The sequence below is a fragment of the Drosophila santomea genome, chromosome 3L (assembly GCF_016746245.2).
Source record: "Drosophila santomea strain STO CAGO 1482 chromosome 3L, Prin_Dsan_1.1, whole genome shotgun sequence".
Taxonomy (NCBI): domain Eukaryota; kingdom Metazoa; phylum Arthropoda; class Insecta; order Diptera; family Drosophilidae; genus Drosophila; species Drosophila santomea.
In genome coordinates this window covers 6,286,417-6,311,062 of record NC_053018.2, presented here as the reverse complement: position 1 = coordinate 6,311,062, position 24,646 = coordinate 6,286,417, and the positions used below count along the sequence as shown (strand labels likewise).

Here is a 24,646-nt window from a genome sequence, read left to right as displayed (position 1 = left end):
TTTCACTAAAAGTGCAAATAGATGTAATTTATAAAATGAAATACTTAATCACCCCAAACCCAGCCTTATTCTGATAGGCTGATCACTTTTCTAAAAAAAGATGCCGCTAAAAAGCGAACTATTTCCATTGGTGACTGCCAAAAAATTGCACTAAAAAACTGCACCACAACTGGCGGGCTGCAACCCTCGCTTCAGTCGCGTGCCGGGCAGCTGTGAATCCTCGTTGCATTTCAACCCCTCGCTGCTGGCAGATATATGAAATATGCACCCCCTGGCTGCATTGTGCAACATATTTGCGAACGCTCGTCCTGCCTCTTCCTCCCTTTTTCGAGCTGCGACGTCGGATTGTAGCAATTAATTTCGGCACGTGCCACGCTGGCATGCCGAATCGATGACCAATGCCATTGATGACAGTGGATCCGAGGGCGGAAACTGTATCGAGGATCGAATGCACAGGGGAGGCATCAGATGAACACTTTGTGGTTCGTAAATTTGGCAAGAGCCAGATCGATTTGCTGTGAGAGTGGCTTGAATGGGTGGATTTGAAAGAATATTTCTATAAAAATAACAGAAATAAGTACGACAAATTGAAGATAATTTTAGGATTCTAGTCCTACTAAAAATATTTAGATGCATGACAAATAAAAAATTATAAAATAAAATGCATCTATTTTGGGACATTTGGATTATATTATTATATTTTATTATTATTTATATTTATTATAATAATTTTCTGCTTAAAAACTTGTTGTGATATTAATGTAAAAAATAGCTAGCGCAAATAAAAAGGTAACATGAACCAATCAAAGACCAAACTGGATGAAAAAAACCATGAGAAAACCAGGAGGGCGGGTGCTGTTAATGCTTGAGGGGTCAATAAGGGTCAGTTTGATTTTTTATCAATAGTAAATAAATGCTAAAGAACCCAAAACAATGCAGCTCGAGCCAGCCGTCGCACAGTCTGTAATCAATATTTTGGCTGCCCTGAGCCGGTCCCAATCCCGATCCCGATCCCGATCCCGATTCCGATCCGATGGCCAGTGGTCGATGGACAAAGCCGGCCAGAAGGACAAAGGACACGGCGAGAGCGAAAGTGCCCATTAGGGATGCAGGCGATGGAATGGGATGGGATGAAATGGCAGGCACTCACATGTGCGTAATTGGAACAGGATTAACAAGGCGTCCTGGCATTCACACAGAGAATGCAATTGAAGTTTGGGGAAGTGCAGCCGGGCATTGTCCGAGGGTCCGAGGATAGGTTCAGTTCGAGGCACATCCAGACGGGGCATTGTGGACGGGGGGCGTCGACACAATGGCCATGAAAGTAATCGGCTTTAACTATAAAAACGTTGCCAAACATAAAATCAAGGCTGACATGAAAATGAGGAAAATTCCAGCCCGGCATGCTATGCAAAATCGCAGATGAAAGAGCGCTGGGGGTGGGTTGCACGTTGGGGTGTAGGAAAACGTGTAGATGGTAGGATGCATTCGCTCCATTTAGCCATGTGCATGTGGCATTTCCGCACAGCACGCGTTTGACCCGATATGGCACCTCGTCTCCCTCCTCGCCTCGTTTTCCCGTCGATAATCAGGATACGTTTTTCTTTTTGTTGCCATCCTTTTATGCGTAAAACGCATACAATTTGCATGTCCAGGGGGGTTAACATGTGAGCGTAAGCATTGAAGTGCCCTACTTTCATTGTAGATTGACATGTGATTGATGTTTCCATTTGCAGTGACAGACCGTCAAAGAGCTCTTAGTCGCGATAAGCTGAACTGAATTTAATCAAATTTCATATAATTTAGTTGCATAAACAGTGGAATATACTATACCTAAAATAGCTAAATCGTTCGATCCATAACTATCCTCTTAATTGTTAAAGAAAATGTTGAGAAAGTAAAATCCCCCAAAAGTATGCCACGTTTTTTGCGCCTAACTCAAGCAGCAATTGATTTTAGTATGAAATATTTTTGTATTTATTCATTCTTTTCGTACTGTTATTAATTGTGATTCTTTAGAGATATTTTATAGAGATATTTCATATATAATTAATAGGAATTTAAGTTGCATTCAAATAATTAGATAATTCTTGTTTTCTGCTCGATTTTGGTTTGGTTTTTTTCAATGCTTTCTCTTAAGATTTTTCGCATGTAATTGGCGTATAAATATGCATATAGTCAATTATTTCGTTTATTGTGGTATAAGAGGTGAGTGATATATAAGCGTGTATATACCTTGAGGCTCGTATAAATCAACATTTATTTTTTCAAGTGGGTTCAAACAGAAACTCAATCTCCATCTCGAATGTTAAAATGATTACATTTAATTGCATTTTTTAATTGGGCTTCGTTTTGATTGCAAATGAAATTCGCTGCGTTTTTTGTTGTTTCTTTTTACTAATTTTTAATTATTTATGAGAACCAATTTTGTACATTTTGTGTATATGAGAGAGAGGGAGAGAGAGAATGGGGAAACAATTTCATAGGACATACATACGTATAACAAAGGCTCTACATGATCTATATAGGGCTGAACTATAGATAATTGTAATTATATAGATTCATACATTTGAAATATTGATTGCAATAAAGGTATACGATAGACTTATTGAATATATAATGGAATATATATTTGGATTTGATTTCTAGAATTGATCCTTGAATCATTTTTGTGTATGTGTGTTTTTCTCTGTATGTGTGTGTGTGTGTGTGAGTGAGTGTGTTCGACCTAAATCAGAGTCACTTATAACACTAAGAAGCAGTCATTTATTCTCCATTTAAATTTACGTTGTGTCGTCACGTTCCTTGAATCCTGAAACAGATTTCAATTACTGTACAAAGTTGGGCGCTTTAACCATGGGCCATTGGTTGTTCGTATGTATAAATAGCTATAGCTATAGCTCTCTACGACTACGTATGTATGTGTGCTTTGTATAAATATATATCTATATGCCTAGAAGTATTCATATTCGTATCGTAATATATTACAATGCTTGCTCAAACAAAAGGTTCGGTAAAATATATATCGAAATGTCTGGGTTTCCGTGGAGTCCACCTCGCAGACCCTCTATAAGATGGGGCTGCTGATGGAGCTTGGATTTCTTTTCTATGAGTTACGAGTATTGTATATATAGTAATTCATTCAGTCTCACAAATAGGAAAGTATTATGTATGTCGCTTATTTTAGTAGATTTTTCAAAGTTTCAAGTAGTTTAAATGATGGCGAAAAACGAAAGATAAACATAAATTCGCGAACTATTGCACAAAACTAAAAATAATAATTAGATGATTGCACAACCAACAAATGTGAGTTTAAAACCAAAGGAGAAATAAAAAATCAATTTTGTGTTTTTTGTATAATTTTGATTATCTTCTTTTATATTTTCCATGTATGTAGGCTTGTCTCATCTTTTCTGCGTTTTGCTTTTTTTGTTTTTTTTTTTAGAAATATTATGCGTATAAATATTGCATATGCTTAGAAATCTTAGAGCTAGCTTAAACTAGATATTACGTGGCTAAAACATCTCATCGTCACTCCATTCCTAACTCCTGCTAGCTTTGTATCAAATACAAAAATACAAAAACTTTTGCATAGTCTTAGTCTCAATTATCGGAATTCCATAGAATTTTCCCGAACTCCCCACCCCCGTATCTCGTACTTTACAAGACAAATACTTAATCATTACGAATTGGTGTTGTGTCTTACAGATCGAAGCCGAGTTCTGGGACTCAGCCTTTAATATACAGAGCTTAGTGGCTAATTTAATTAATATGCGCTTAATAGATTTATGTGGATACTTAAAGCTAGTCAGCCTCATTAAGATTATAAGCTTATGTTTAGCTAAAGATTTTATATATATATAATATTCAGACGAAAACGAAGACTAATTGAGAGCATAATTTTGGTAAAGTACAATACGAGCAAATTTTTTGGATTCCGTTTTTTTTTTTGTTTGTGTTGAAAGGAGTTAAAGGACTCAAAGGAGCTGGAGGAAGGTTGAATGATTAAGGCGCAAAGTAGCTTGTGGGGAAATATCCTAGAGTGTTATACTAACCTGTATATATTTTATATATATTTAGTGTGGTTTACAATATAATTCATATGTTTCGAAGTACAAATACAATCGTAAATGTAAACGTGGACAAATGGAAACAGTCAAAAGCACCGATTTTTCAGCTAAGTTTTCTTTACGTTTTTTTTCTTTTGTTTGTTGCTTAGTTTTTATATCTTTTTTTTCCGTAATAATCATAGTAATCATAATAATGATAATGGTAATGGTAATCCCTACAGGTCTACGTAATTATATATAGCTAGGCGATACTAGTTCAACAGATGCCGAAATAAGGTTTCCTTCTATTTACAGTTTTGCTATCATTTGTTTGTTGCTGCATTTCCGTTTGTGTATATATATGATAAAATACATATAAATATATATATATATATGTATATATACTCGTATGTATAATAATGATATATTCATATATAAAATACGTATATAAGCTTTGCAGATTTCCGTTCTTACTGAACAGAGATGTTCGAAATGTTTTCGGTTACTGTGTTGTTCATTCCGCGGATTTCTCAGTGCTAACGAAATTCAAATAAGGCAACTTGAATCTATGTATTGTATGTAAATTTATCCTTATTTATCCTTTAACTCTTTAATATGTAATCTACATCTAAAGGTGCGCGCCTCAACAAACAAACAAACAAGCAAACAAACAAACAGCGAGGGTGAGACAACAAATCAGAACTGGGAAATCATCGAAAGTCAAGTGTAAATGCATTTTCTTTCTCTCGTTCACAGTTTTTTTTATGCAAAATTCTCATCTGCTGCCGGCTCCATTTATTTTTCCCATTAACAATCGCTTTCTGTCAACCAATTTTGTTTCACTTCCGTTTTATATGTTCGGTGTATATATATAAAATATTTATCAAAAATAATATGCCTTTAGTGCTCTCCTGCCATGCTGATAATGATGAGAAGAAGAATTCATGGGATTGCCAATTGGTGAGATCTAGTTTTCATAGCGCGAAAATGAGTTTTCAATTTCAAATTCAGGGTTCAAGGAGGATCAAAAATTTACGAGGGAATCTCTAACTATGGTATATACAACTATATAATAATACCGTTTACGTTTACTTGTGCTGCGTTATTTTTGTTGTTATCCTTTTTGTTTCGAAAGGGATAACGTCTGTCTGTCTGCCTGTCTGTCGCTTAACTCTAACTAATTTTATTGCACTTGGATTCCATCACTTCCTGGTCTGGTCTGCAGCTGCTCCATGTATCATGTACCTTCTACGTGCACTCGATGATCATGGGCTGGTTGGAGGACTCAATGACCGATGGTCTGCTCTCCTGCGCCTGCACATGCTGCCCATGCAGATACACCCCCGATTCTGGCAGGGATTTGAGTCCCTTGGGCGAGTGCTGCTGCTGCTGCTGCTGCTGTTGTTGCATCTGTTGCAACGGATGTGGGTGGGCATGTTGCAGCAGGCGGCTGGGCGAGTTCTGCTGATGATGTGGCGGCGGTGGTGGCAACTGGCTGGCGGTGGTCAGCAGCATGGGCGCCGGACCCACTGAATGTTGCGTCATCAGCAAGTGGGGCGGTGGCACGCCCTGCTGCTGATGCTGTTGCTGCTGCTGATGCGACTGCTGTTGTGGCGCCATGTGATTACCCAGGGGTATCAAGCGTGGTGGTGATTGCCCTCCACTCGACAGGTGCCTCAATCCCGGATGCACCGCCGGATGCATGTGCTGCGTTAGTTGCTCGTAGGCTTCTCGTGAGTCCGGTTCGGGATGGTCTTTATCTGCATAATGTATGTGAAAATGTCATTGTTAGTTCAGTGCCTTAAAGCTCCGCAGGCTATTGAAACCTACCCAAACACTCCGATGTAGCTGCTGCTGCCATGGCCAGCTCCTCCTCCAGATTGTTGGGCTTGCAGCTGGTGGTCTTCCAGTGGGTCCTCAATCCAGATGCACTGATGTACTTCTTGTCGCAACCCTGGCACACATACGGCCTGTCATTCGTGTGCAGTCTCTTGTGCAGCTTCAAATGCACAAACTGTGTGAACTTCTGCGGGCAGAGATCACAGGCATATGGTTTCTGACCACTGTGCAGCCTCAGATGGGTCTTCAGATTGGAGGTGCTCGAGAAACGCTTCTTGCAGATGTCGCACTGATGCGGTTTCTCGCCCGTGTGCACCAGATGATGCTTCTGCAGGTGCGCCAACTGGGTGAAGCTCTTCGTGCACACATTGCACTTGAAGGGCCTTTCGCCCGAATGCGTTCTCAAATGCACCTTCAGGTTGCTCAACTGGCCAAAAGTCTTGCAGCACACATTGCACTCGTAGTGCATCTTGCCATCCTTCTTCTTGAGCGGATAGGGCAACGATCGGTAGCCACGGGAGGCCAAGGAATTGGGACTCAAAGGGCTGCCACTGCGCGGACACGAGTTGCCATCGGGACTCAGGCTGCTGGGTGGGGAAATCCGCAGCGGTGACAAACGCTGCAGTGGAGTGAGGGGCTGCATCAGCGGATGGTTTAGCATCTGGGTGCTGGTTTGCAATAAATGCAAATTGGTGGCCGAACCGGCACCACTGGACGCATTCGACTGGCGATCGAACGGGGAATGGGAACTGTGCGGCGGTGAATGAAACGTCGAGGTGGCTGCAGCTCCATAGTGCGGATAGCCGGGATAACCGGGACTCGGCGAGTGTCCACCCGCCTCGCCGGCACCCAGATAAGCAGCATGTCTCGAGGGCGAGAAGATCACATTGTGATGATGATGGCTGGGCGGTGGTGGTGAGCACTCGCCCTTGATCAACGTGGCCCTGGTCATCTCCTGTTCACCGACCACCACTGCCGACGAGGAGAGCTGCTCGGCATTCTGTCCCAGATTGGAACTGCTGTCCGGACTCACGGCATTGCCGTAGCGCTGCGACTTCTTGTAGCTGTAGGCCATCTCCGTGGGCGAAGTGGGCGGTGGTGTAGCGGCATTGGCCTGGCGACAGGCATTTGCCGCAGCTGCGGCCGCCTCCAAGCGATGTTGGCTGGTGAGGATGGTCTCCAGGATGCTGGACGAGGGCTGGCCAAATCGCATGTAGCGTTCGCCTGGTGGATCTGGTTCGTAGTAGGGTTTACTCAGTGGGACAATGGTGCGGGCTTGACCGCCGGAGTTGTGCTCCAGCACGATGACCGTGGAGGAGGCGGGCTGCTGGTTGGATGGTTCCCTTTCCTGAATCCTTTCGCGCTCCCTTTCGCGTTCCCGTTCCATCATCAGCATGTGCTCATCGCCCAGATGGGTGGTGGTCGATGGGCATATGGAATCGGGTTCCGGATGCATCACCTGATCCTCTTCCTCCTCCTGCGGCATGGACATCTCCTGGTCCACTTCCTTAAGACTGGGCTCCTGTTTCACGCAGCTCTTGTTCTTGAACTCGTACTTCAGCGGCATCTTCACCTTGAACTTTCTGTACTCATTCTTGTCCGTCTCGCAAATGGGCGTCGCAGTCGGCGAATTGTGGCTATTCAGCGAGTTGGTAGTGGTGTTAGCCATAACCACGGCCGGTGGCGAACTGCTGGGCTTTTGGGCCTGGGCAATCACTGTCTCCTTGGGCGCAATTGCCTTCTTGGAGCAGTCCAGCACATAGTTATGCTCACTCTCGCTGTCGCTGGAATCCTCGGGTGGTGTGAGTCCATCCTCGTGGCACTCGTTGCTGTGGTAGCCCTCGTCCGATCTCACAGACCGCACGCTGCCATCCTGCGGGGTCATCTGATGGTCCAGACCGGACAGAGGTGAGCCCGCCGTATCCTTGTCGCTGCTGGCCAATGGCGAGCGATCCTGGCCGATGATCACGGAGGCATGGCGACCATGCTGGATGTGCGGGTGGTGGGAGTTGCAGGTGGAGCTGGTGGTGCTGACGTGGGCGGGTGGACTGGAGCGGCGGCAGCAGGGCGTGGCAGTTGGGGGCGGAGGCGTGGCACCGGAAACGGAACCCGCAACCGATCCATTTGCCGCACCACTTCCCGCTCCCACAGGCAGATGGAGACCCATGACGTAGGTGATGTGACTAACGGCCACATCGGGTGGAATTTCCGGAGCTGGCATCGAGTATCGCGGCTTGCCATCCTCACCCTCCGCCTCCTCCTCCTCCTCGTCCGCCTCCTCCTCCGCATCCACCGCCTGCTTGCAGGCACCGAAGATCGTCGTCTCGGGATCCACATCGTAGCCCAGGCGACTGGCGAAGTCCTTGCAGTACCACACCATCAGCTCCTCGTTGGGCAGAATGTCGCGGGTGGTGTAGAAATAGATGTTCTCCTGGTGCTGGCACGCCACCAGATTCATCACGGACAAACTATAAGCGGAGGCCACATAACGCATCCAATTGGACTGCGAGCGATCTGAACCATCCAAGTAATAGTAGTCATCGTCCTTGAAGATCTACAGGAAGAGAAGAGAGCGACGGGAAAGGGGAATATTTAGAAAAATTCTGGAGAAAGTGAACAAAAGAAAGCATAACGACACAAGACGCACAACAAGGAAGTACAAGCATAGCTCATTCTACAAGGAAAACGGATTGAGGGATGTGCTTTAGAAAATGTTTAGGAATATAAAAGTACTTTAAGTAATACTCCTTTATATTGCTAAACTTTTAAGAAAACACAACAGAAAGATTTATAGAGCAGTGCACGGTTAGTTAGAAAGTGGGTTTGTGCTGATATTTGGGGATTAGCTGGGAAAGCGGTTGTATAGTTTTGGGATTCAAAGACAACAAATAGAAATCAAGGAAAGCATAAATCGTGAGTGGTACCTTAATATTCCCGTAGGTTATGTGGCGTGTTCCCTGCACCTGATTAACCACAATCAAATCGAATTCGTTCCAAAATGCAATAGGTTTAATTTTGAATTTATGTTCGGTTTTTTTTTTATGGTTATACATATTTTTGTGTTCATTTTGGTTGGGTAATTGTGGGATGGTTTAAGATTAGATCACATGAAATAAAAATTAAAGAGAAACGATTTGGTTAGTTGCATATATCAATTTTTTTTCAGCTGGATGATTGGATGGGGGAAGCATGTTTTAGGTGATTTTTATAATGATTCATTTAAGGCAACATCCAACACCCAACCATTGGCGGTGTTTTGACCAAAAACGGAGGCAAACAAAAGATGCAAATGAATTGAAAGCCCACAACAAATGCTTAACCCTTCGTATAAATGGAGTTTTAAATGGAGTTAAGGATGCTTACCCGCCAGAAATAGCGCGCCTTATTCTTATCATTGGGATAATTAGAGGTTGGAATGCCTTCGAATGGGCCAAAGCGAGTGCCACGTGGGATGACCCCGCTGCTCCAAACTCCTTCAGTCTGTAAGGTAACAAAGTATTTCAAATGTAAGGATTAGTTTCACAATTTTCGTTAAATTCTTTAAAAGTTTTAAAATGTTTTATAATTTGATATATACATTTTTATAGATCCTCTCTCACCTTAACATTTGGCGTTGAGTAGACCATGGACGACTTGAGCGTCAGGCTGCGTGGCAGCGTCTTGTCCGCCCGATTGGGCAGTCCCCGCTCCGCCTGCACATCCGGCACCAGGTAAACGGCCAGCCGCTCGAAGTCCTCCTCCCGCATCCTGGTCACATCGTAGTCCTGATTGCCATCCGGCGTCGGACTGCGACTTCGACTCCGACTGCGCGCCCTTCTCGCCGACAGCTTGTGATGCGGATGCGGATGTGGATGCGGATGTGGCTGATGTGGGGCATGCTGATGGTGCGGATGTGGATGTGGATGGTTGAGCGGATGGCTGTGGGCGGGATGGTGGGACTGGTGCGGCTGGTTGGCTGCCTTCATGATGGCCGCCGTCTGCTGCTCCTGCTGGTTTTGTGCCTGCTGCTGCTGCGGCAGATGGTTGTGGTTGTGATGTCCATGCATGGCGACTATAGCTAGGATTGTTGCTCAGCTAACACTGTGTATATATATGTGCTGGTTGTATATATATATATATATATATGTGGGGGTTCAGTGGTTGCTGCTTATTCTGCTAGTTGTTTGTGGTTGAAGTTTTACTTGATCTGCAATGGCACAAAGGAAGCGAGAAATGCGTTTTAAAAATAGTCATAATTTGGCGCTATAAATAGAGGCGCCTCCCAACCCTCACCCGCTGCACCGCAACCCCCTTCGCTCCCCACAACCTGGAAAAGCTCTTCAGCATTTTCACAGTGTTGCATTCGTGTTATCGTCACTGCAAAAAGCTAACTGCAAAGCGGCGACGAGTAGCGAGTGCAGGGGGGTCATCCAGGAAAAGGGGGGGGGAGGGGGTGGGTTGGTGGTGCAGTTCAAGATTACGGCCTTAGTGGAGGTTACACGTTCACGTTCAGGGGCATGGCCACCCAACGCCCAACGCCCACCCACCGCATCACCGGTTGTGAAAATGAAATGAAAATTCCTCGAAGACAACTCACTTGAATTATTCTTCTTCATTTGGCCGCCGATTGCTGCGATTTGTACTCTCGTTTTGCATTTACTGGCTTTTCCCTTACATTGCTTTCCATTTTGTTTTTCTATTTAGAAGAATACCCGTTTTTCTTTTTGGCTGGGCTTTTAATTATTATATAGCTGCTAATTGATGGCGGTCTTTAGATATTTTGCCTTGCACTAATTACCGATATTTTGTATTTTGAGTTTTATTTTAATTTTAGTTGGCTGGGCCCGCAAATTACGCATCACTTTCCGTTTCGTTCTCTCGTTACGCATACGCCGTGTGGCCTGCCGCCCGCCCCGGAATAATTTTCCGGCTGTGGGGCCCTCCGGCTTGGCTTGACAAACTACGACTACGGAGCTCCTGCTGCTCGGTCAGCATTCTACTGCATTTTGCACTGCGACATTCAAGTGTTCCGTCGAAATTCGCCAGGCGGAAGTGAAATGAAAACGCATCTGCGGCAAACGACAACGAAAATCCGAACAAAGATTGAAGTAGAAATATTTATATTTTCTTGTTTTTTTTTTTTATGTATTTCGGTTGCAATGTGTAGAAGAGCTAGGGAAACGTTGACGCCGCCAACCGAGAGTTCCTACTACTGACCCACATCCAACCGGCGTAGACCCCAAAAAAGCTCAAAATTGCAATTTCCCCATACATAGAAAATACACACTCACACACACACACATACACACAGAGAACAACCGGCATTGCACCAATACCCATTGCATCCCGTTGAAGATTCTCAAATTCTCGCTCGGAAAGTTCGCAGCTAGAGAGGGTTGTGAAAGCGCTTTCCGCTGGCGAAAAGCTTCTCGTTCGGTGGTTCGTTCGTTTGGTGGCTCGGTGGTGCGGCCAGTGGTTGCAGCGGTGGTTTATTGGTGGTTGCTTGTCGATTATTTAAAATGATAGTTTCCCCACTTTATTTTTTTTTTATTTCCTTTTCGGACATTTTCAGCTGCGCAATCATGAATTTATTGTGCAAGGTTGGCCATTCAGTTCCTTCCCAGAAATAATGGGGAAGTTGTATTGGTTTCGCCTTGAGGGTCGCGACTCTTGAACAATTTGTTGTGAAACATATAACTGCGTGATCACTTTATTTTGATTGCATAAATTAAGGGAGAGTTTTTATGGGTATTCATGGTTAGACGCCATCTTGAATAAACAAAATGCATGTAGCTTGCGGATGTTTGTAAGCAGATTAGCGTAAATAGGGATTTCCCTCATCGGAAACCTGAGCTATTTGCAGCAGGAAATACCAGGAACGCTTCTTATCGCCGCCCCAAGTTGCTCAACTATTAATACGAAATGATATCGCGCCCCCCAATCAACTTGAGTGCAATCCCATAACCAGGAAGCTTACTTTGAAGGCCATTGGTTGATGGTTTTGGGGGGATGGTTGTGGTTGTGGTTGTGGACTCACCCAATCGACACAGATATACGGCTCTATATATATTCAACTCCCCCGGCAAGCCAATCAAGTGGCCAAAAGGAGCTACAAAGTGGCTTAAATCCCGATTCCGTCCGCTCGTCGAACTGCACGCACGTAGAATGCGAAATGCGAATGAGAAATACGAAATACGAAATACAAAATACGAAATACGATTTTCCCGAGCCGCGGCGATCAAATGCGACACGGATGCAAAATTGCAACACTACCGACTATGTGAATCTATCTGAATGTCGGTATGGCTGCTTGTGTGTGCTGAATGATGCCTAATGCCTAATGCACTTGCACTTGCACTTGCGAATTGCATTTTGATTCTGTGTCTGCGAGTGCGGAAATGTGCGAAAACGATCTGCAGAAAGTGATTTCTGGCTGCTCGTGATTTTCCCATTTTCCCATTTTCCCATCCCTTGTCTATCTCTATCCACATTTGTGTGTGGGTTTTTGCCAGCTGGCGCCGTCAGCCAAAAATATGCAGACGATATGAGGAAGAATCGAGCTAGTGGGTTTCACGAGATACTTTCGATTTTCAGGCGGGTTGAGGGTATTGGGGGTATGGGGGGGATGGCGGCAACCCCTTTGCGCAATTTACAGATGCGTTCGACACACTAGGAAGTCATGCATGCCTTGCTGTAGAAAAACCAACAATATTCTAGTTAAATCAACAAAATGCATTGGTGAGCGTACAACTGCAGATAGCGCGCCAAAAAAAAAAAAGCTTTTCGCTATCGCTGTGAAAATGAAAATAAACAGCTGCACATACAGACATTAGAAACAAAAAGTAAAAATCGCTTGGCGCTTTGCGTTTCTAATCATCGCACAATTGCATTTGAAGGACACACACTCGACGCGAGCGAAATTAAAAATAAATATATATACCAACACATAGTCATAAAAAACTAACAACTAACAAAAAAAATCAGAATAGGAATGGAACATAGCTAGAGGCAATTGAGCAGAAGCATTCAACATTCAACTTGAACGCTGGCGACCCGTGATAAGAGCACATTGCGCATACGCCGTGTGTGCCGCGAATGTCGCGTATGAAGAAAAACTTCCGCGAAGCTCCTATGCTCTCGATGCCACGATGCAATGCATCGATCTTTATCAAATTGCACTGCGGGAAGCGATTCTAACCGAGCCAAACAGCACAGAGCCCCAAATGGGGTATCATGGCGCTTGGAAGCGTTCGCTCAAGGACAAACTGCACTGTACTAACCGCATTAGCGCTCTACCTATATACCTATATATACATATATATGTATTAGAGTAAATATAAATGCATTTGTATGTGTATGCACTTCTACGTTCAGCTGATAACTGCACTCTGCCAAAGCGGCGCAGTCGTAAAGTGTTCGCCATCTCACTCTATCTAAGTAGGAAATTGGCGAAGCTAAGTACTTTCAGTTCGATGAATAAACAAATTTAACGTTGTTTTTTTTTTCAAGTGTAATGTAAATATTTATTATTTAGCCATATGCAAGCAATGGAAGTGCTTCAACAGTATAGGCTTCTGAATTTCCACAAGGGGTTGTATAAGTTATCACTCAAATTCAGAAGATTGTTAAGTAATGATTAAAACATGATTTTATTTTAATTATCTTAGAGATCTGCAATAATTGTTTTAAATAATTAATATTAATAATATTAGCTTACTCTAGTCTGAAATGAATTTCTTGTCAATGTTTCTGGCTATTTCTAATAATCCCAGCAATAATACCTATCAAATGCGGAACCAGGAATTGTACATTTTTGTTTACACATTCTTAGGTCTTTCTGCCCAAGGTCTGATCTATTATGACATCGCATTCGCTACACTTTCGAGTGAATCGCTTTGCACTTGCATATGCATCACACGGTATTACTCGCAGTTAATCCATATTTTTCATTGTTGGCCCAGATGATTTGCAGTCAGTCAGTGCCCAAATACAGGGTGTGTGCGTGGGGGATGGGGGCACAACCCGGAAATGTAAATATGTAAGGGGGTGGCAAATGGGGAGGCACTTGGGGGGAGTTTGCATTTAGTTTTATGTGCATGCAAAACGAAACGAAAAGCGAAAAACGAAACGAGGGGGTGGAGGTGGGGCGGGGGGTGCTGTTGAGGTGGGGCAGCTGATAAAATAAAATTGCGAGCTATTTGTTTATTATCTCTCTCTCTCTCTCTCTCGCCCTCTAACTCTCTCTCTCTCCCACTTGCGCTCGCCGCCAGTGTAATAATAATTTGTGTGAGCTTTTCAGCGTTAAAGGGTGCAAGGGGGGAGGGGCCGTGGGCGGGTGGGGCGTTCAGCTAGAGCATCATCATCATCATCATAACCTTGAGTCACAAGTCGAGAATGTGCATGCGAATTGAATGCGAAAACAACAAAAATTGCCGCATTCGTCTCACTCATCCGCATTGCAATAAAAAAAATGAGAAACACAAAAAGGGGAGGTGGGTGGTGGGGTGGATGCAGGGTGCACAGTGGGTGTGTGCAGGTGATTATCTAATCAGAGTGTCGTGAAATTAATATCAGCATTTCAAGGACACTGAACAAAAGGTATGCCAGTTATTTGTATGCTGATGATTCTGTGAACAGAAAACCCACCATTCACCACCCACTCATAATCCACCCCCTGCTGGCTGGTTAGGTATTGTGTTGCGGTTTCGTTGCACTTTAACCTTGAAAATATTGTGCATTCTTTTGTTTTTGTTGCTGTTGCTATTACTTCGCATGGCGCATGTGCAAAAATGAATGCAATCTCCACCCCACAAACGAGAGTGAGCAAAGGCGATTGAACTGCCCACACTCCTGAAAAAAGCACTTAGCCGATACGCACTGTACAGTCAAGTCGTTGGGCATTTTGTCAGTTAATAATCGTAAATTGTAAATCAATTAAAAATTCAATTAGAACGAACAAAGAAAGCAACACAACTAAAAGCGAAAGTATATTTAATACGCAAATTTTAAAAGCAATTTGAAAACATTTGTTTTTTTTTGCACCACATTCAATGCAAATTCTCGAAAAACAAAAACGAAAGTATTTAATTAAACCATTCCCAAGAATTAAGTTCATTCAGTTTTTTGCCGAAGCACGTAATTGAAATAAATGTGCAATGAGTTTGTATTTGATTCGTTTCAAGATTTGCATAATTAAGCACACATGACATTCGAAGATAAACAAATCAAAATAACATTCGCAGATAATCAAATTAAAATAAAACACTTTTTGAAATTCCTTTTCATGCTTTTAAGAAGAATAATAACTAATAGGAATTTGGTTGTATAACCTGGTTTGTTGCTGCTCCACTGAATTATCTTTAGGTGTTTTACTAATTGTTTTGCAACTTTAGCAGCGGTTGCTGTTAATGGCAATAAATCAATAGGATTTTTTATTGTTTCCCTATTATTTGTGAGTGCTTAGGCTTTGCCCTTGAGCATTTGCTGATTACATGTATTCCTTACTCTGTTTTTGACGTAGGTCAAATAATCATAAATTAAGTGCTATTTTCTAAGGGGCGCCGCACCCCTTTCCCCCCGTTTTGGCCAGCATTTCTCTTATCAATGCAGTTTACGCTTGAAGTGTTTATTTTTTGTTGCTTCGCTAAGCTTTTCGTTTGCACTTTGCTTCCTTATCAGTTGGCAATTTTCGCCCTACTGCGCAGTGAAAGTTTTCCATTTGCATGGCATTGTTGTTGCTGTTCTTGATATAATTAATGTAAATGTGTTTGTTTGCCGTTTAATTAGTTATGATTATACTTGCAAACTTAGATTACCAATGCAGCAAGGGCGTTTCTATCTTTAAGTACTTGCCATGAATATACAGTTTACCCGCTGTCAAGTCAATATTTATTTTAAACTTCTGTTGCAGGTCCTTCAGTGCCGTGGCTTACATCATCTAGCGTACAAAAGGGTTAACGAACCCAAAGGTCAAATGCTTTTTACCCAGACTCAGACATAGACGTCAACGTCGACGTCGACGCCGGCAGAGCCTGTGGCAGCGGCGCAGCGACGATGAGGCAATGCAAATCCAACTGCAGCCAAGTGATTTGGCTGATGATGTCATGGCTACCAGAAAATACTCAACGAAAGAAAAAGAACAGCAAAAAATGCCCATTTATCCTGTGGCGAAAATCAATAAGCCACACACACACGCTGAGCAACAATTAAAAGTGCAACAACTTTTAAGTACAAAAACCCAGCTGAATCAATCCTTTGAGCAGCCATCACCGCTGTCCTTTGAGCTGGCAGGCGGATCAGGACACTTCGCCAGGAAGCGGCTTAAGTCCATAATCCTGTGGGCGACACATTACCTTGACGACAATTCCAAACGGCAAACGACAACCGACAACCAGCAACAAACACGACCTACGACAAAGCGATTGAAAATGCGCATAAATTCGACAAAGGAGCAGCCACTGTCTGCCGCCTCCCATTGGCGAAAAGGGGGCGGGGCCGGGGCCGGGGCCGGGTCGAGAGTTTGGTTGCCAGACCATGACTACAACAAAAAAGTCAAAGTAAAAAGCACACATACAAAAAAAAGCAGAAGTACAACAAAAATAAGGGCCAGACAACAGAAAAGGCGAACGACCCTTTTCAGGCGTTTTCAGACGCCAGACGACGCCATCAGTGTGGATGTGAGTACACTGCAAGAAAAGGTCCTCTTCGATGTCAATGTGGCTGGTTCATATAAGCAACTAACTGAATATAGCAGCAGTTTTATGTAGTTTCCATAAGATATGTGGGATATACAATTTCATAAGATTGATAACACCATATCTACTTTACATCCTTATTTCTACAACTCTGGCTTCTTATGTTAATAAGCTTTTTTGCGCAGTGCAGTCCGTTATGTTGGGGCAGGGCCCAGGCATCGAGCTCAGTCGACTTCGGCTCATTATCCTTTTCGCTTTCCATACATAAATCGCTGGAGCTGCGGCTGGCGTTCAATGAACTCCGCCGGGCACGTACGGTCGTCGTACCCGGGCAATCGGATACACACCCAATACGGAAAGCGAAACACACACAGGACGATGGCGATGCGATGACGATGACGTTGACGACGACGTCGAAGTATGCAGAGCAGTCGACGGCGGCAGTGGCAGTGGCAGCGACAGCGACAGCGGCGCATGCAGCAGACAGACGCGAAGGTCCTGCGAAACTTGGGTTGGGTTCGCAGCTCCTTCTGTGTCCTTTTTGTGCGCTTCTCTCCCGTGAACGTGGACTTGACAGTGTGCAGCGTGGAAAACTCCGCTCTGTCCCTGCTTTTGGCTCTGCCGAGGCGAGGAAAACTCCATGGGTCGTGACTGCGCCGTTGCCGCTGCCGCTGAGGGCAAGGACCTCCAGACTGCAGACTGCAATTGAGCCGAGCTTCTGCGCCGACGTCATCGTCTGCCCAGGCAGGCGCAGCTAAGTTTCACTTTTAATTTTTTCCACCCATTCAGCAAAAGCGCCGCACGACCAAGGCCATGCGAGCGAAAGAGACAACGACTGGTGTTTGTGTCTGGGATATAAGGATATAAGGATATATGGTGTGGGTTCGCAGTGGGCTGCTTCTGGCCAGGCTTTCGGTTGGGTTTTTGGGCTGGGCTGGGTTTTGCTCCTCGGAGCAGAGTGCATTACTGAACGGAACCGAACCAAAAACCGAGCTGCACTGAACTGAATTGTGTGTAGAGAGAAAGGTTGTTGAACTGCGTCGGCAGCGGCGAACTTTCACAACGCAAGGCGGAGGGGGGAGTCAGTGTGCTAGGACATGGTCAGCACAAAAGCAAAAGTAGATTTTATGCTAAAGCAAAAAAGAAACCCTAACCCCAACCAGTGCATACTGCTCAGAGGGACTATTGCACAATACAATTCTATATCATTCCAGACTATTTCACATGATTTGGTAAATGGTAGAAGAAGGAGCCCAACGCTTAGTTACCTCTTTGATTTCGGTTGTTGCACAATTTCAAAACTCAGTCTCACTGTTTTGCGGCCTCAGTCTTAATGGCTCTGTTTCAGGTGTTGGCCAGTTTTTGATGGCTCTTTAAGCGCGACTTGAAGAAGCTGATGTTGGCGAAGGTGTCGCGAAAGTAGATGCGATCGAAGTATAATGGTCTGCGCTGATCGACGTGTGAACACATTGCACCAATTGGTGGTATCTCCGGATACTTGATTAGATACATTGACTTAGGGCGAGCATAACACTTAACTAACGCACTGAAGCACTGCAGGATGCACTCGATGTACGCTATTTTTTAACGCTTCTCGATTGCTGATTGAACACATTGGTGGCATTGGCCTTAGCATGTAGCTAATATATATATATATATATATGATATATGTATAACTATTTATGTATATAACTCAGTGCACGGGATGTCCTGCTGATTTTCTCTGGCGTTTTTCTTTGGTCCACGCAACGCGGCTGTGCCATGAGACATGACCTGCCCAACGCGTTAACATCCCGAGTCAGGACTGAAATAAACGAGCAGCTGCAAAAGCAGCCAGCTCCCTTCGATTTCAGCCAAATGCGGCAGCGAACGTTGGCTGCAACGTCGGCTTCTCTGCCCGTCCGACTGCAGACAGTAAACAAGGTGGTTCTGGGTGGCTCTCATGGGGGCTAAGGTGGCTGCTAGAGCGGGATACGGGGTGTGAGGTATGGGGGGACCATTGCTATTGGCACTTGCACTTGGCATCAACTGAACTCGCCCAGTGCGAAACAATAACAACAACAGGGCCAGAACGGCAGCGGCAGCAGCGCAGCAAGGGCGAACGGCCCTTTTTAGCAGAGCTTCGTTTACGGACTCGGCCAACATCGTGCTTTTTGGTTTTAAGTTCGTGGCTCTAACCATATAGAGGGTGGATCTCTGGCAACGTGCAGCTCGTTGTGCTCTGGGCCGAGAAGAAGCCACAGCACCAGGGCTTACTTTGGAACACAAAACATATTGGGTTAGGTCAGGCGGAGGATTTGTTGGTCTAGGACCACATTTGGTTAGGCTATTCAGGGTAGTTAGCAGTTTGAAAGACAAATCTTCAATGCTTTTCGCACTTATTATAGCAGGTATTTTAAAGGTTTGAAACTTGGGTACTTAAAAGATTTACTAACTACTTTTCAGTCAAATTTAACTTAGGAACTAGGCTCTGCAGCATTTAATGTATTTTTCCAAAGCATTAAAATTGATTTTAACATATACTATTCCCTAAACTTAGTTCGCTTTTTTCACAGTGCATTGCAGACGTTGCAGTGCGCTCACTGCATCTCTCGCCGCACTCTCTTCTAACCCAAATTCGCTCTCTTCTCTCGCAACGCATGCCCTCTGCTGTGGGGGTTGTGTTTTTCGCCCATTCGATTGCAAATTGACCGTTGACAATGAACTAGAGCTGAGTCCGGAAGTCTCGATGCCACGGACATTATGCAAAACTATTCGAATGAGCTGCAGCATAGAGACCTCTTCAAAGTTCATTTTGGCGGTGTCTTTGTGAATCTGGCCGCCAACGAAATAGTCATAAGGAACGCCAAGCACGTTTTTTAATGGCCAGCGACATAAAACTGTAAAACGGAATGGTAATAGCTGGAGTACAGCCGGTGAATGTACCGTTAGGTTAATAAAAAGCCATTTTGTCATAGTCAAATTACGAGCGGCCGGTAAATTGGGGGATTACGTATTCATGGCGCGTAAATGAGCATAATTTTATTTCCAGTTCCAAAGAGAGGGGCCACAGCAAATAGTTGGTCAACTCCAACACCCCAACAGCCAAGTCTTTTATCTGACGATCAATGATCAATGCACTGACAGAAATGGATTTTCAACGTATTTAAACAAATAAAAAGTATTGAATCAGTTTTGTTCTATATTATCTAACATTATCAATTGGTAATTACTTTTTTGCGTAGTGTTCAATGTCACAGTCTATGCACTGCGAACAATAACAACAATGTGGGCATTTACAGCTAAACACGATGGTGTCAAAGCAGCAACAACAAAGGCGACAATGGCAGCAAAACAACAACATTGACACAGAACCTGTCGCATCAAAGTTCAACGTCAAGTGAGGTTCGTAACTCGGCTTCGGCATTCAACTTCGGCTCTGCTTCGACTTCGACTTTGACTTCGGCTTTCGAGCTGGAGCTGTGCGCATGCGCATGTGCTCTCTCCTCTCTCCGCAGTGCGTATGTGTGTGTGTCCGTGCGCGCTTTGGCTATAACGCGCTTGAGTAGGTCGGTCATTGAACTTGTTTTCTTTTCATCTGCTGCTGCGCTACCACTTCTTTCGCTCCATTCTTTTGCTTGGCCACACTTTCTTCCTGGTTCGCTCTTTCCTTCTACCTGTGCAGTTTCCCACCTGTGCGTCGGCGTTCTCTTTGCCGTCTCTCTTAAGCCTCTTATTAATTTTTTGTATGTTACCTGGGAAGCTGCCGCGGATGACTTGGCAGCTCCTCTGCCTCAGCTGCAGCCTCATCCTCTTGTGCGTGGCAAGTGGCCAAGGTAGCAACAATTTGAAACGAAGATGCAGCTCCAGCAGAAAGCAAAAGGCAGGAAGAACCGCCCAAGGTAAGAACCACGAGCGAGTCAATAACCCTGGCCCAAGCAAATAAAAAAAAAAGCTGGCCAAGAGTAAGAGTGATTTGATTCCCTTTTCATCAGGCCTTAGAAGTGGCAGAGAACCGGGCATAACAACACCGGACAAAAAACTAGTAACGTAACGTAGATGATTTGTTAAATGTATTCATAATTTAATATTATTAGCTCACAGAAAGGCAGGCAAATCTATGCGTATCAGAAACCGGACAAAGACTATATAATTAAGTCCATTCTAGCTTGGTTCAGTCAATGAAAGATCAGTATTATACCAAATAGCTGGTTAAGTTAGAGAATCGTATGTTCTATTCCCAATTTTAATTCTTTTTTTGATGTTCTTAATAGAGCACTTGTTAATCTCTTGTTTCCAGTGCAGAAGCAGAAGAACTGGCTGAGTGCAAGAACCTTTGGCTTGCTTCAGTTGAGCACGCCATGTGCCCATGAGCATTTGCCAGTTGAACGCCCTTTTCACGGCAAATGATTCCCAATGTGCGATGCCAGTACCATTGCGGGTGATCCGGGGATCCGGGGATTCGGGAATCAGGAGGTGGTGGCTGAGATAGAAGTGCTGGCTGTGTGCAACCTGCCCCAAACTCAAGCCGTGCCCCTTGCCCAAGGATGAGCCGATCTGAACTGGTTTCCCCTCCTGGTCATTGGCTTCTTCTTCTGCTGCGGCTGCTGCTGCGGCTGCTGCTGCTAGCTGAAGCGGCAGATTCACTTTTCGAGGGGGGCATTTGGGGAGGCGATTCTCTAATTCTTGGCCTAGGTCCTTGGCCTCTCCCTAACGCGCTGTCTCGCTTCCGCACACAGCAACTTCTGGTGCTCGAAATGAAAACGAAAACCGAACGAAGGCAAGTTTGTTGCCTAAGTCATTTGTTATGTGGGGTGGGGGCCCTAGTGTGTGTGTGTATGTTTGTGGCTGACAGTCAATGAACTCTCGGCATGCGTGCCAAAAAAAGAAACAGCAACAACAACAACAAGTGAAGAAGGGGGATAAGCCATAGAAGAATCAAAAGAATTGCTTTCAAACACAAACTTAGATGGGGAGCTCATTTAAATTGCAAAGTGAAGCAAGCTGTTTCCAAGCTATATGGGCGGATAGAGATATAACTCATTTCGAATGCCATTCGGAATGGAGACAGGAGGAGATTGACAGCTCTGTGGGAGCAGGTGGTCATCGTCATCGACATCGACAGCCACTTGGACAGCTGCAGCTGCTAATGACTTTGATATTGAAATGATCATCGTGTGATTTTGAATCGCATTAGAATGAATTTGTAACGAGTTTTGATTTCACTCGATCGACTTGTCGCCGTGTTCATTCATCTCATCTCATCACATTTCGATTTCGATTTCAATTTATTTGTTTATACAATATTTTATTGCCGCCGCTGGTGGCGTTGTTGCTTTTATCATCGTCTGTTGGAGCGTGTTAGCGTGCGATCAGTTGTCGAGTCATTTAAAGTCAAAGTCAAGGTTTTTCTGCCTTACGTCGCCAATTAACTGTCGCCATCTCGCTCCATCTGCTGTCCAGCCTATAATTTGCTCTCTGTCCCTCCGCCGGCGTATATTTACCCCCATTTTGTTGTTTGTGCGATTTGTTTAAGCCCAAACTGGTTTTGTCTAATTATTTGTGTTGTGAGTGCTACATTGTTGTTTTTGCCGATGTGATTATTAAAATGTATATAGATATATATTTTCGTTTATATAGGGACAGCCGAGATTGGGGTAGCTTTATACATGGGTTTTCTAATAAAATGCCAGTCCCCATCATTCTGCCATCTCCCATTTGTGGCTAAGAAATTTTAGCTGCTTATGCCATTTTTCTAGCCTGCCTGTAATTAATCATCATACCATTTTTTATACGCGTTTTGGGCATTTTGCTGGAAACGTGTTCGCACCCAGTGCGACGTACTATTATATAACCTTTCTATCGAAAACTTATGATTAGCATAAATTGTGTGTGAAAGTCAGAAGACTTCTTCGTTGTAGTCAGAATAATAAGATGTTGCTAGCTGATGGTGTAACATCATGGTTAATTTTAAACTGTAGTCATAAATTATGATGGCTTTAATGTGAGATTTAGTGAAGAAAAAGTTGAAAATCAGGAATAGAACCCAAGCAATTAAGATGTCAATAAAAAAGTTGAAATAAAGAAAAATTATCTAAGAATAAATTAAAGGAGAAGTTTTGTGAAAAAAAAGTTCTAACTGGAAATTAGAAATGAACTAAGAATTGATTTAAAAGAAAAGATTTTTAATTAGCAGTGGCCAGATTTATTATGCAATTTATGGGAAAAGACCATTCGTATTCGTATTCGTTCTCAACTGTCCAAAAAACCCGCTCAAAAATTTACTGAAGCTTCTCAGCGAAGACAGTCTTCCGAAGAAAGCTTTCTTTACAGAACTTTCGGGAATCGTCTTACCAAGCCAACTTCTACCTGTAAACTTAAGCCCATAAAATCCCTTTGTCGAAATCTATTAGCAAGCTCGATAGTTAGCTTGTCAGCTATATAATTGACTTGGGGCAATAAAAAGGCAGCTAGTAAATGCTACAATGTTTATATAAGGTGAATCATTTAGAAGTACTTACCATGTTCAGTTTTTAAATGCATATCCGTTCCGTGTTGTTGAGGTTTGCTGCTAATGTTGCGGCTAAATTTAAATCCATTACGCAATAAATCCAATCCGAAAAGCCGAAAAATGCTTGCTGGCTGTTTAAGTTTCGATCATAATAGACACTTTGTTATTCTTCAACTTTTCAAATATAGTTGAGCAAACTATATTTTTTGATACACAAGTGCACTGGTTGGGGGAATTGAACTAAGTGGCTTAGGTCTAGTGGAATTTCATTTGCATAACTAGGGGGCGGCAGTCTTATGTGTATGTCACTTTTTTGTCAGTTTAGCTGATGCACACAAATCACTTTGAATTGAGGGTTTTAGCTTCTAGATACTTTTAGTTTTAGAACTTTTTGCGGGTGGGTGTATGGTGTAAAGTCTGTTGGTGGTTCAGTGGTCTTTTTTGCTGTCTTGAAGCAAGTAGAAGAGTAACGCGTGCGTCTTACGAAATCATGTCTCGATCGTTTTGTTGCTTACGGGAAACTGAAACTACGGATGAGTCGCGGTGCGACTTCAATGTCGATGTCGTTAGAGGCTTCTGAAGGCAGAGCAGCGGCAGCGCGGCGACTGCGCAGACAGATAGACTTTTCAGCATTTCATTACACGGCCTTACGCACACACTCGCACGCCCAGCACTCTCTTCTTTCTCTTCAAACACACCAGCCCACACCAACACACACACCAGCGCACACCAATACACAGGTAAGGGCGCAGCTCAGGTGTCTCAGGTTCTTGATCGCAGTGCCATTTACACTGATCACATCTCGGCGCTCTCTCAGCTCTCTGCCCCTCTCTTTCTCTTTCTCCTTCTCCCTATCGCCCGTCTCTTTCGCTCTCGCGCGCTGAGCGCAACAGGCCAGAACTTTCATTCAAGGTGAGCGCGCGGGCGCAGGTATCTCTTTGGCAGCACCAATACAAATGGCAAATACCGCCACTCTTTTTCGCGCAAAATACACGGACATACATGGTTCTAAACTCTTCTAACACACAAAATAAAAAATTATTTAAAATATGTTTAATGCACTAACGATGATCATACAGGCATCTTGGAAACAGCAAAATATTATGAAATTACTGGAAGTAATATTAAAAAAATTTGTATTATTTTTTTTAAGTCGAATAGCTATTTCTTCAAGCTAAGCTTAGTGAGAGCTTTAGACCAGCGACAGCTCTGATTTTCTTTGCAGTGTACCTACAGGCTGGCCAGCGAGCGTAAGTTGAGCATGCGAGCGTAAAATTACAACACCACTCTTCTAACAAGTTTAGAATCGGCGCAAGCCAAGCGCAACAAAATGCCGTCCGCGGGCCACTTGTTCTCAATGCTCTTAACCCGTTTGCTGGGGGCTCTCTCTCTCTTTTGGCCAGAAGTTTAGCATGGCATGTAATTGGTTTGTACATGATTTGTTTCTGTTTCAGTTTTATTTCTGTTCCTGTTTTTTGGGGTATCAAATATGATGCTATAATTGCATGCAAACAATTGGCAAACAAATGTCGCACTCGCACAATAAGGGAAGTGAGAGCTTTTTTTGCATCACTTTACAGGGTTATATATCATTG

General features: G+C 43.8%; 1 protein-coding gene across 4 annotated transcripts; it reads right to left on the bottom strand.

Annotated features, from left to right (window-relative positions):
- Positions 1-5,150: 5,150 nt before the first annotated feature.
- Positions 5,151-23,599, bottom strand: LOC120447945. Of its 4 annotated transcripts, none has more exons than XM_039629624.2 (6): positions 23,062-23,599; positions 9,488-10,074; positions 9,252-9,368; positions 8,813-8,851; positions 5,880-8,442; positions 5,151-5,809 (listed from the first exon to the last, which is right to left on the bottom strand). In XM_039629624.2, the coding sequence occupies exons 2-6, from the start codon at positions 9,932-9,934 to the stop codon at positions 5,298-5,300; spliced, it is 3,678 nt and encodes a 1,225-aa protein (XP_039485558.1). In that variant the 5' UTR covers positions 9,935-10,074; positions 23,062-23,599; the 3' UTR covers positions 5,151-5,297. The 4 variants fall into 4 exon arrangements, with proteins under 4 accessions (XP_039485558.1, XP_039485559.1, XP_039485557.1 ...); XM_039629625.2 differs by lacking the exon at positions 23,062-23,599 and adding an exon at positions 11,905-12,065; XM_039629623.1 differs by lacking the exon at positions 23,062-23,599 and adding an exon at positions 10,465-11,035.
- Between the last annotated feature and the right edge of the window lie 1,047 nt (positions 23,600-24,646).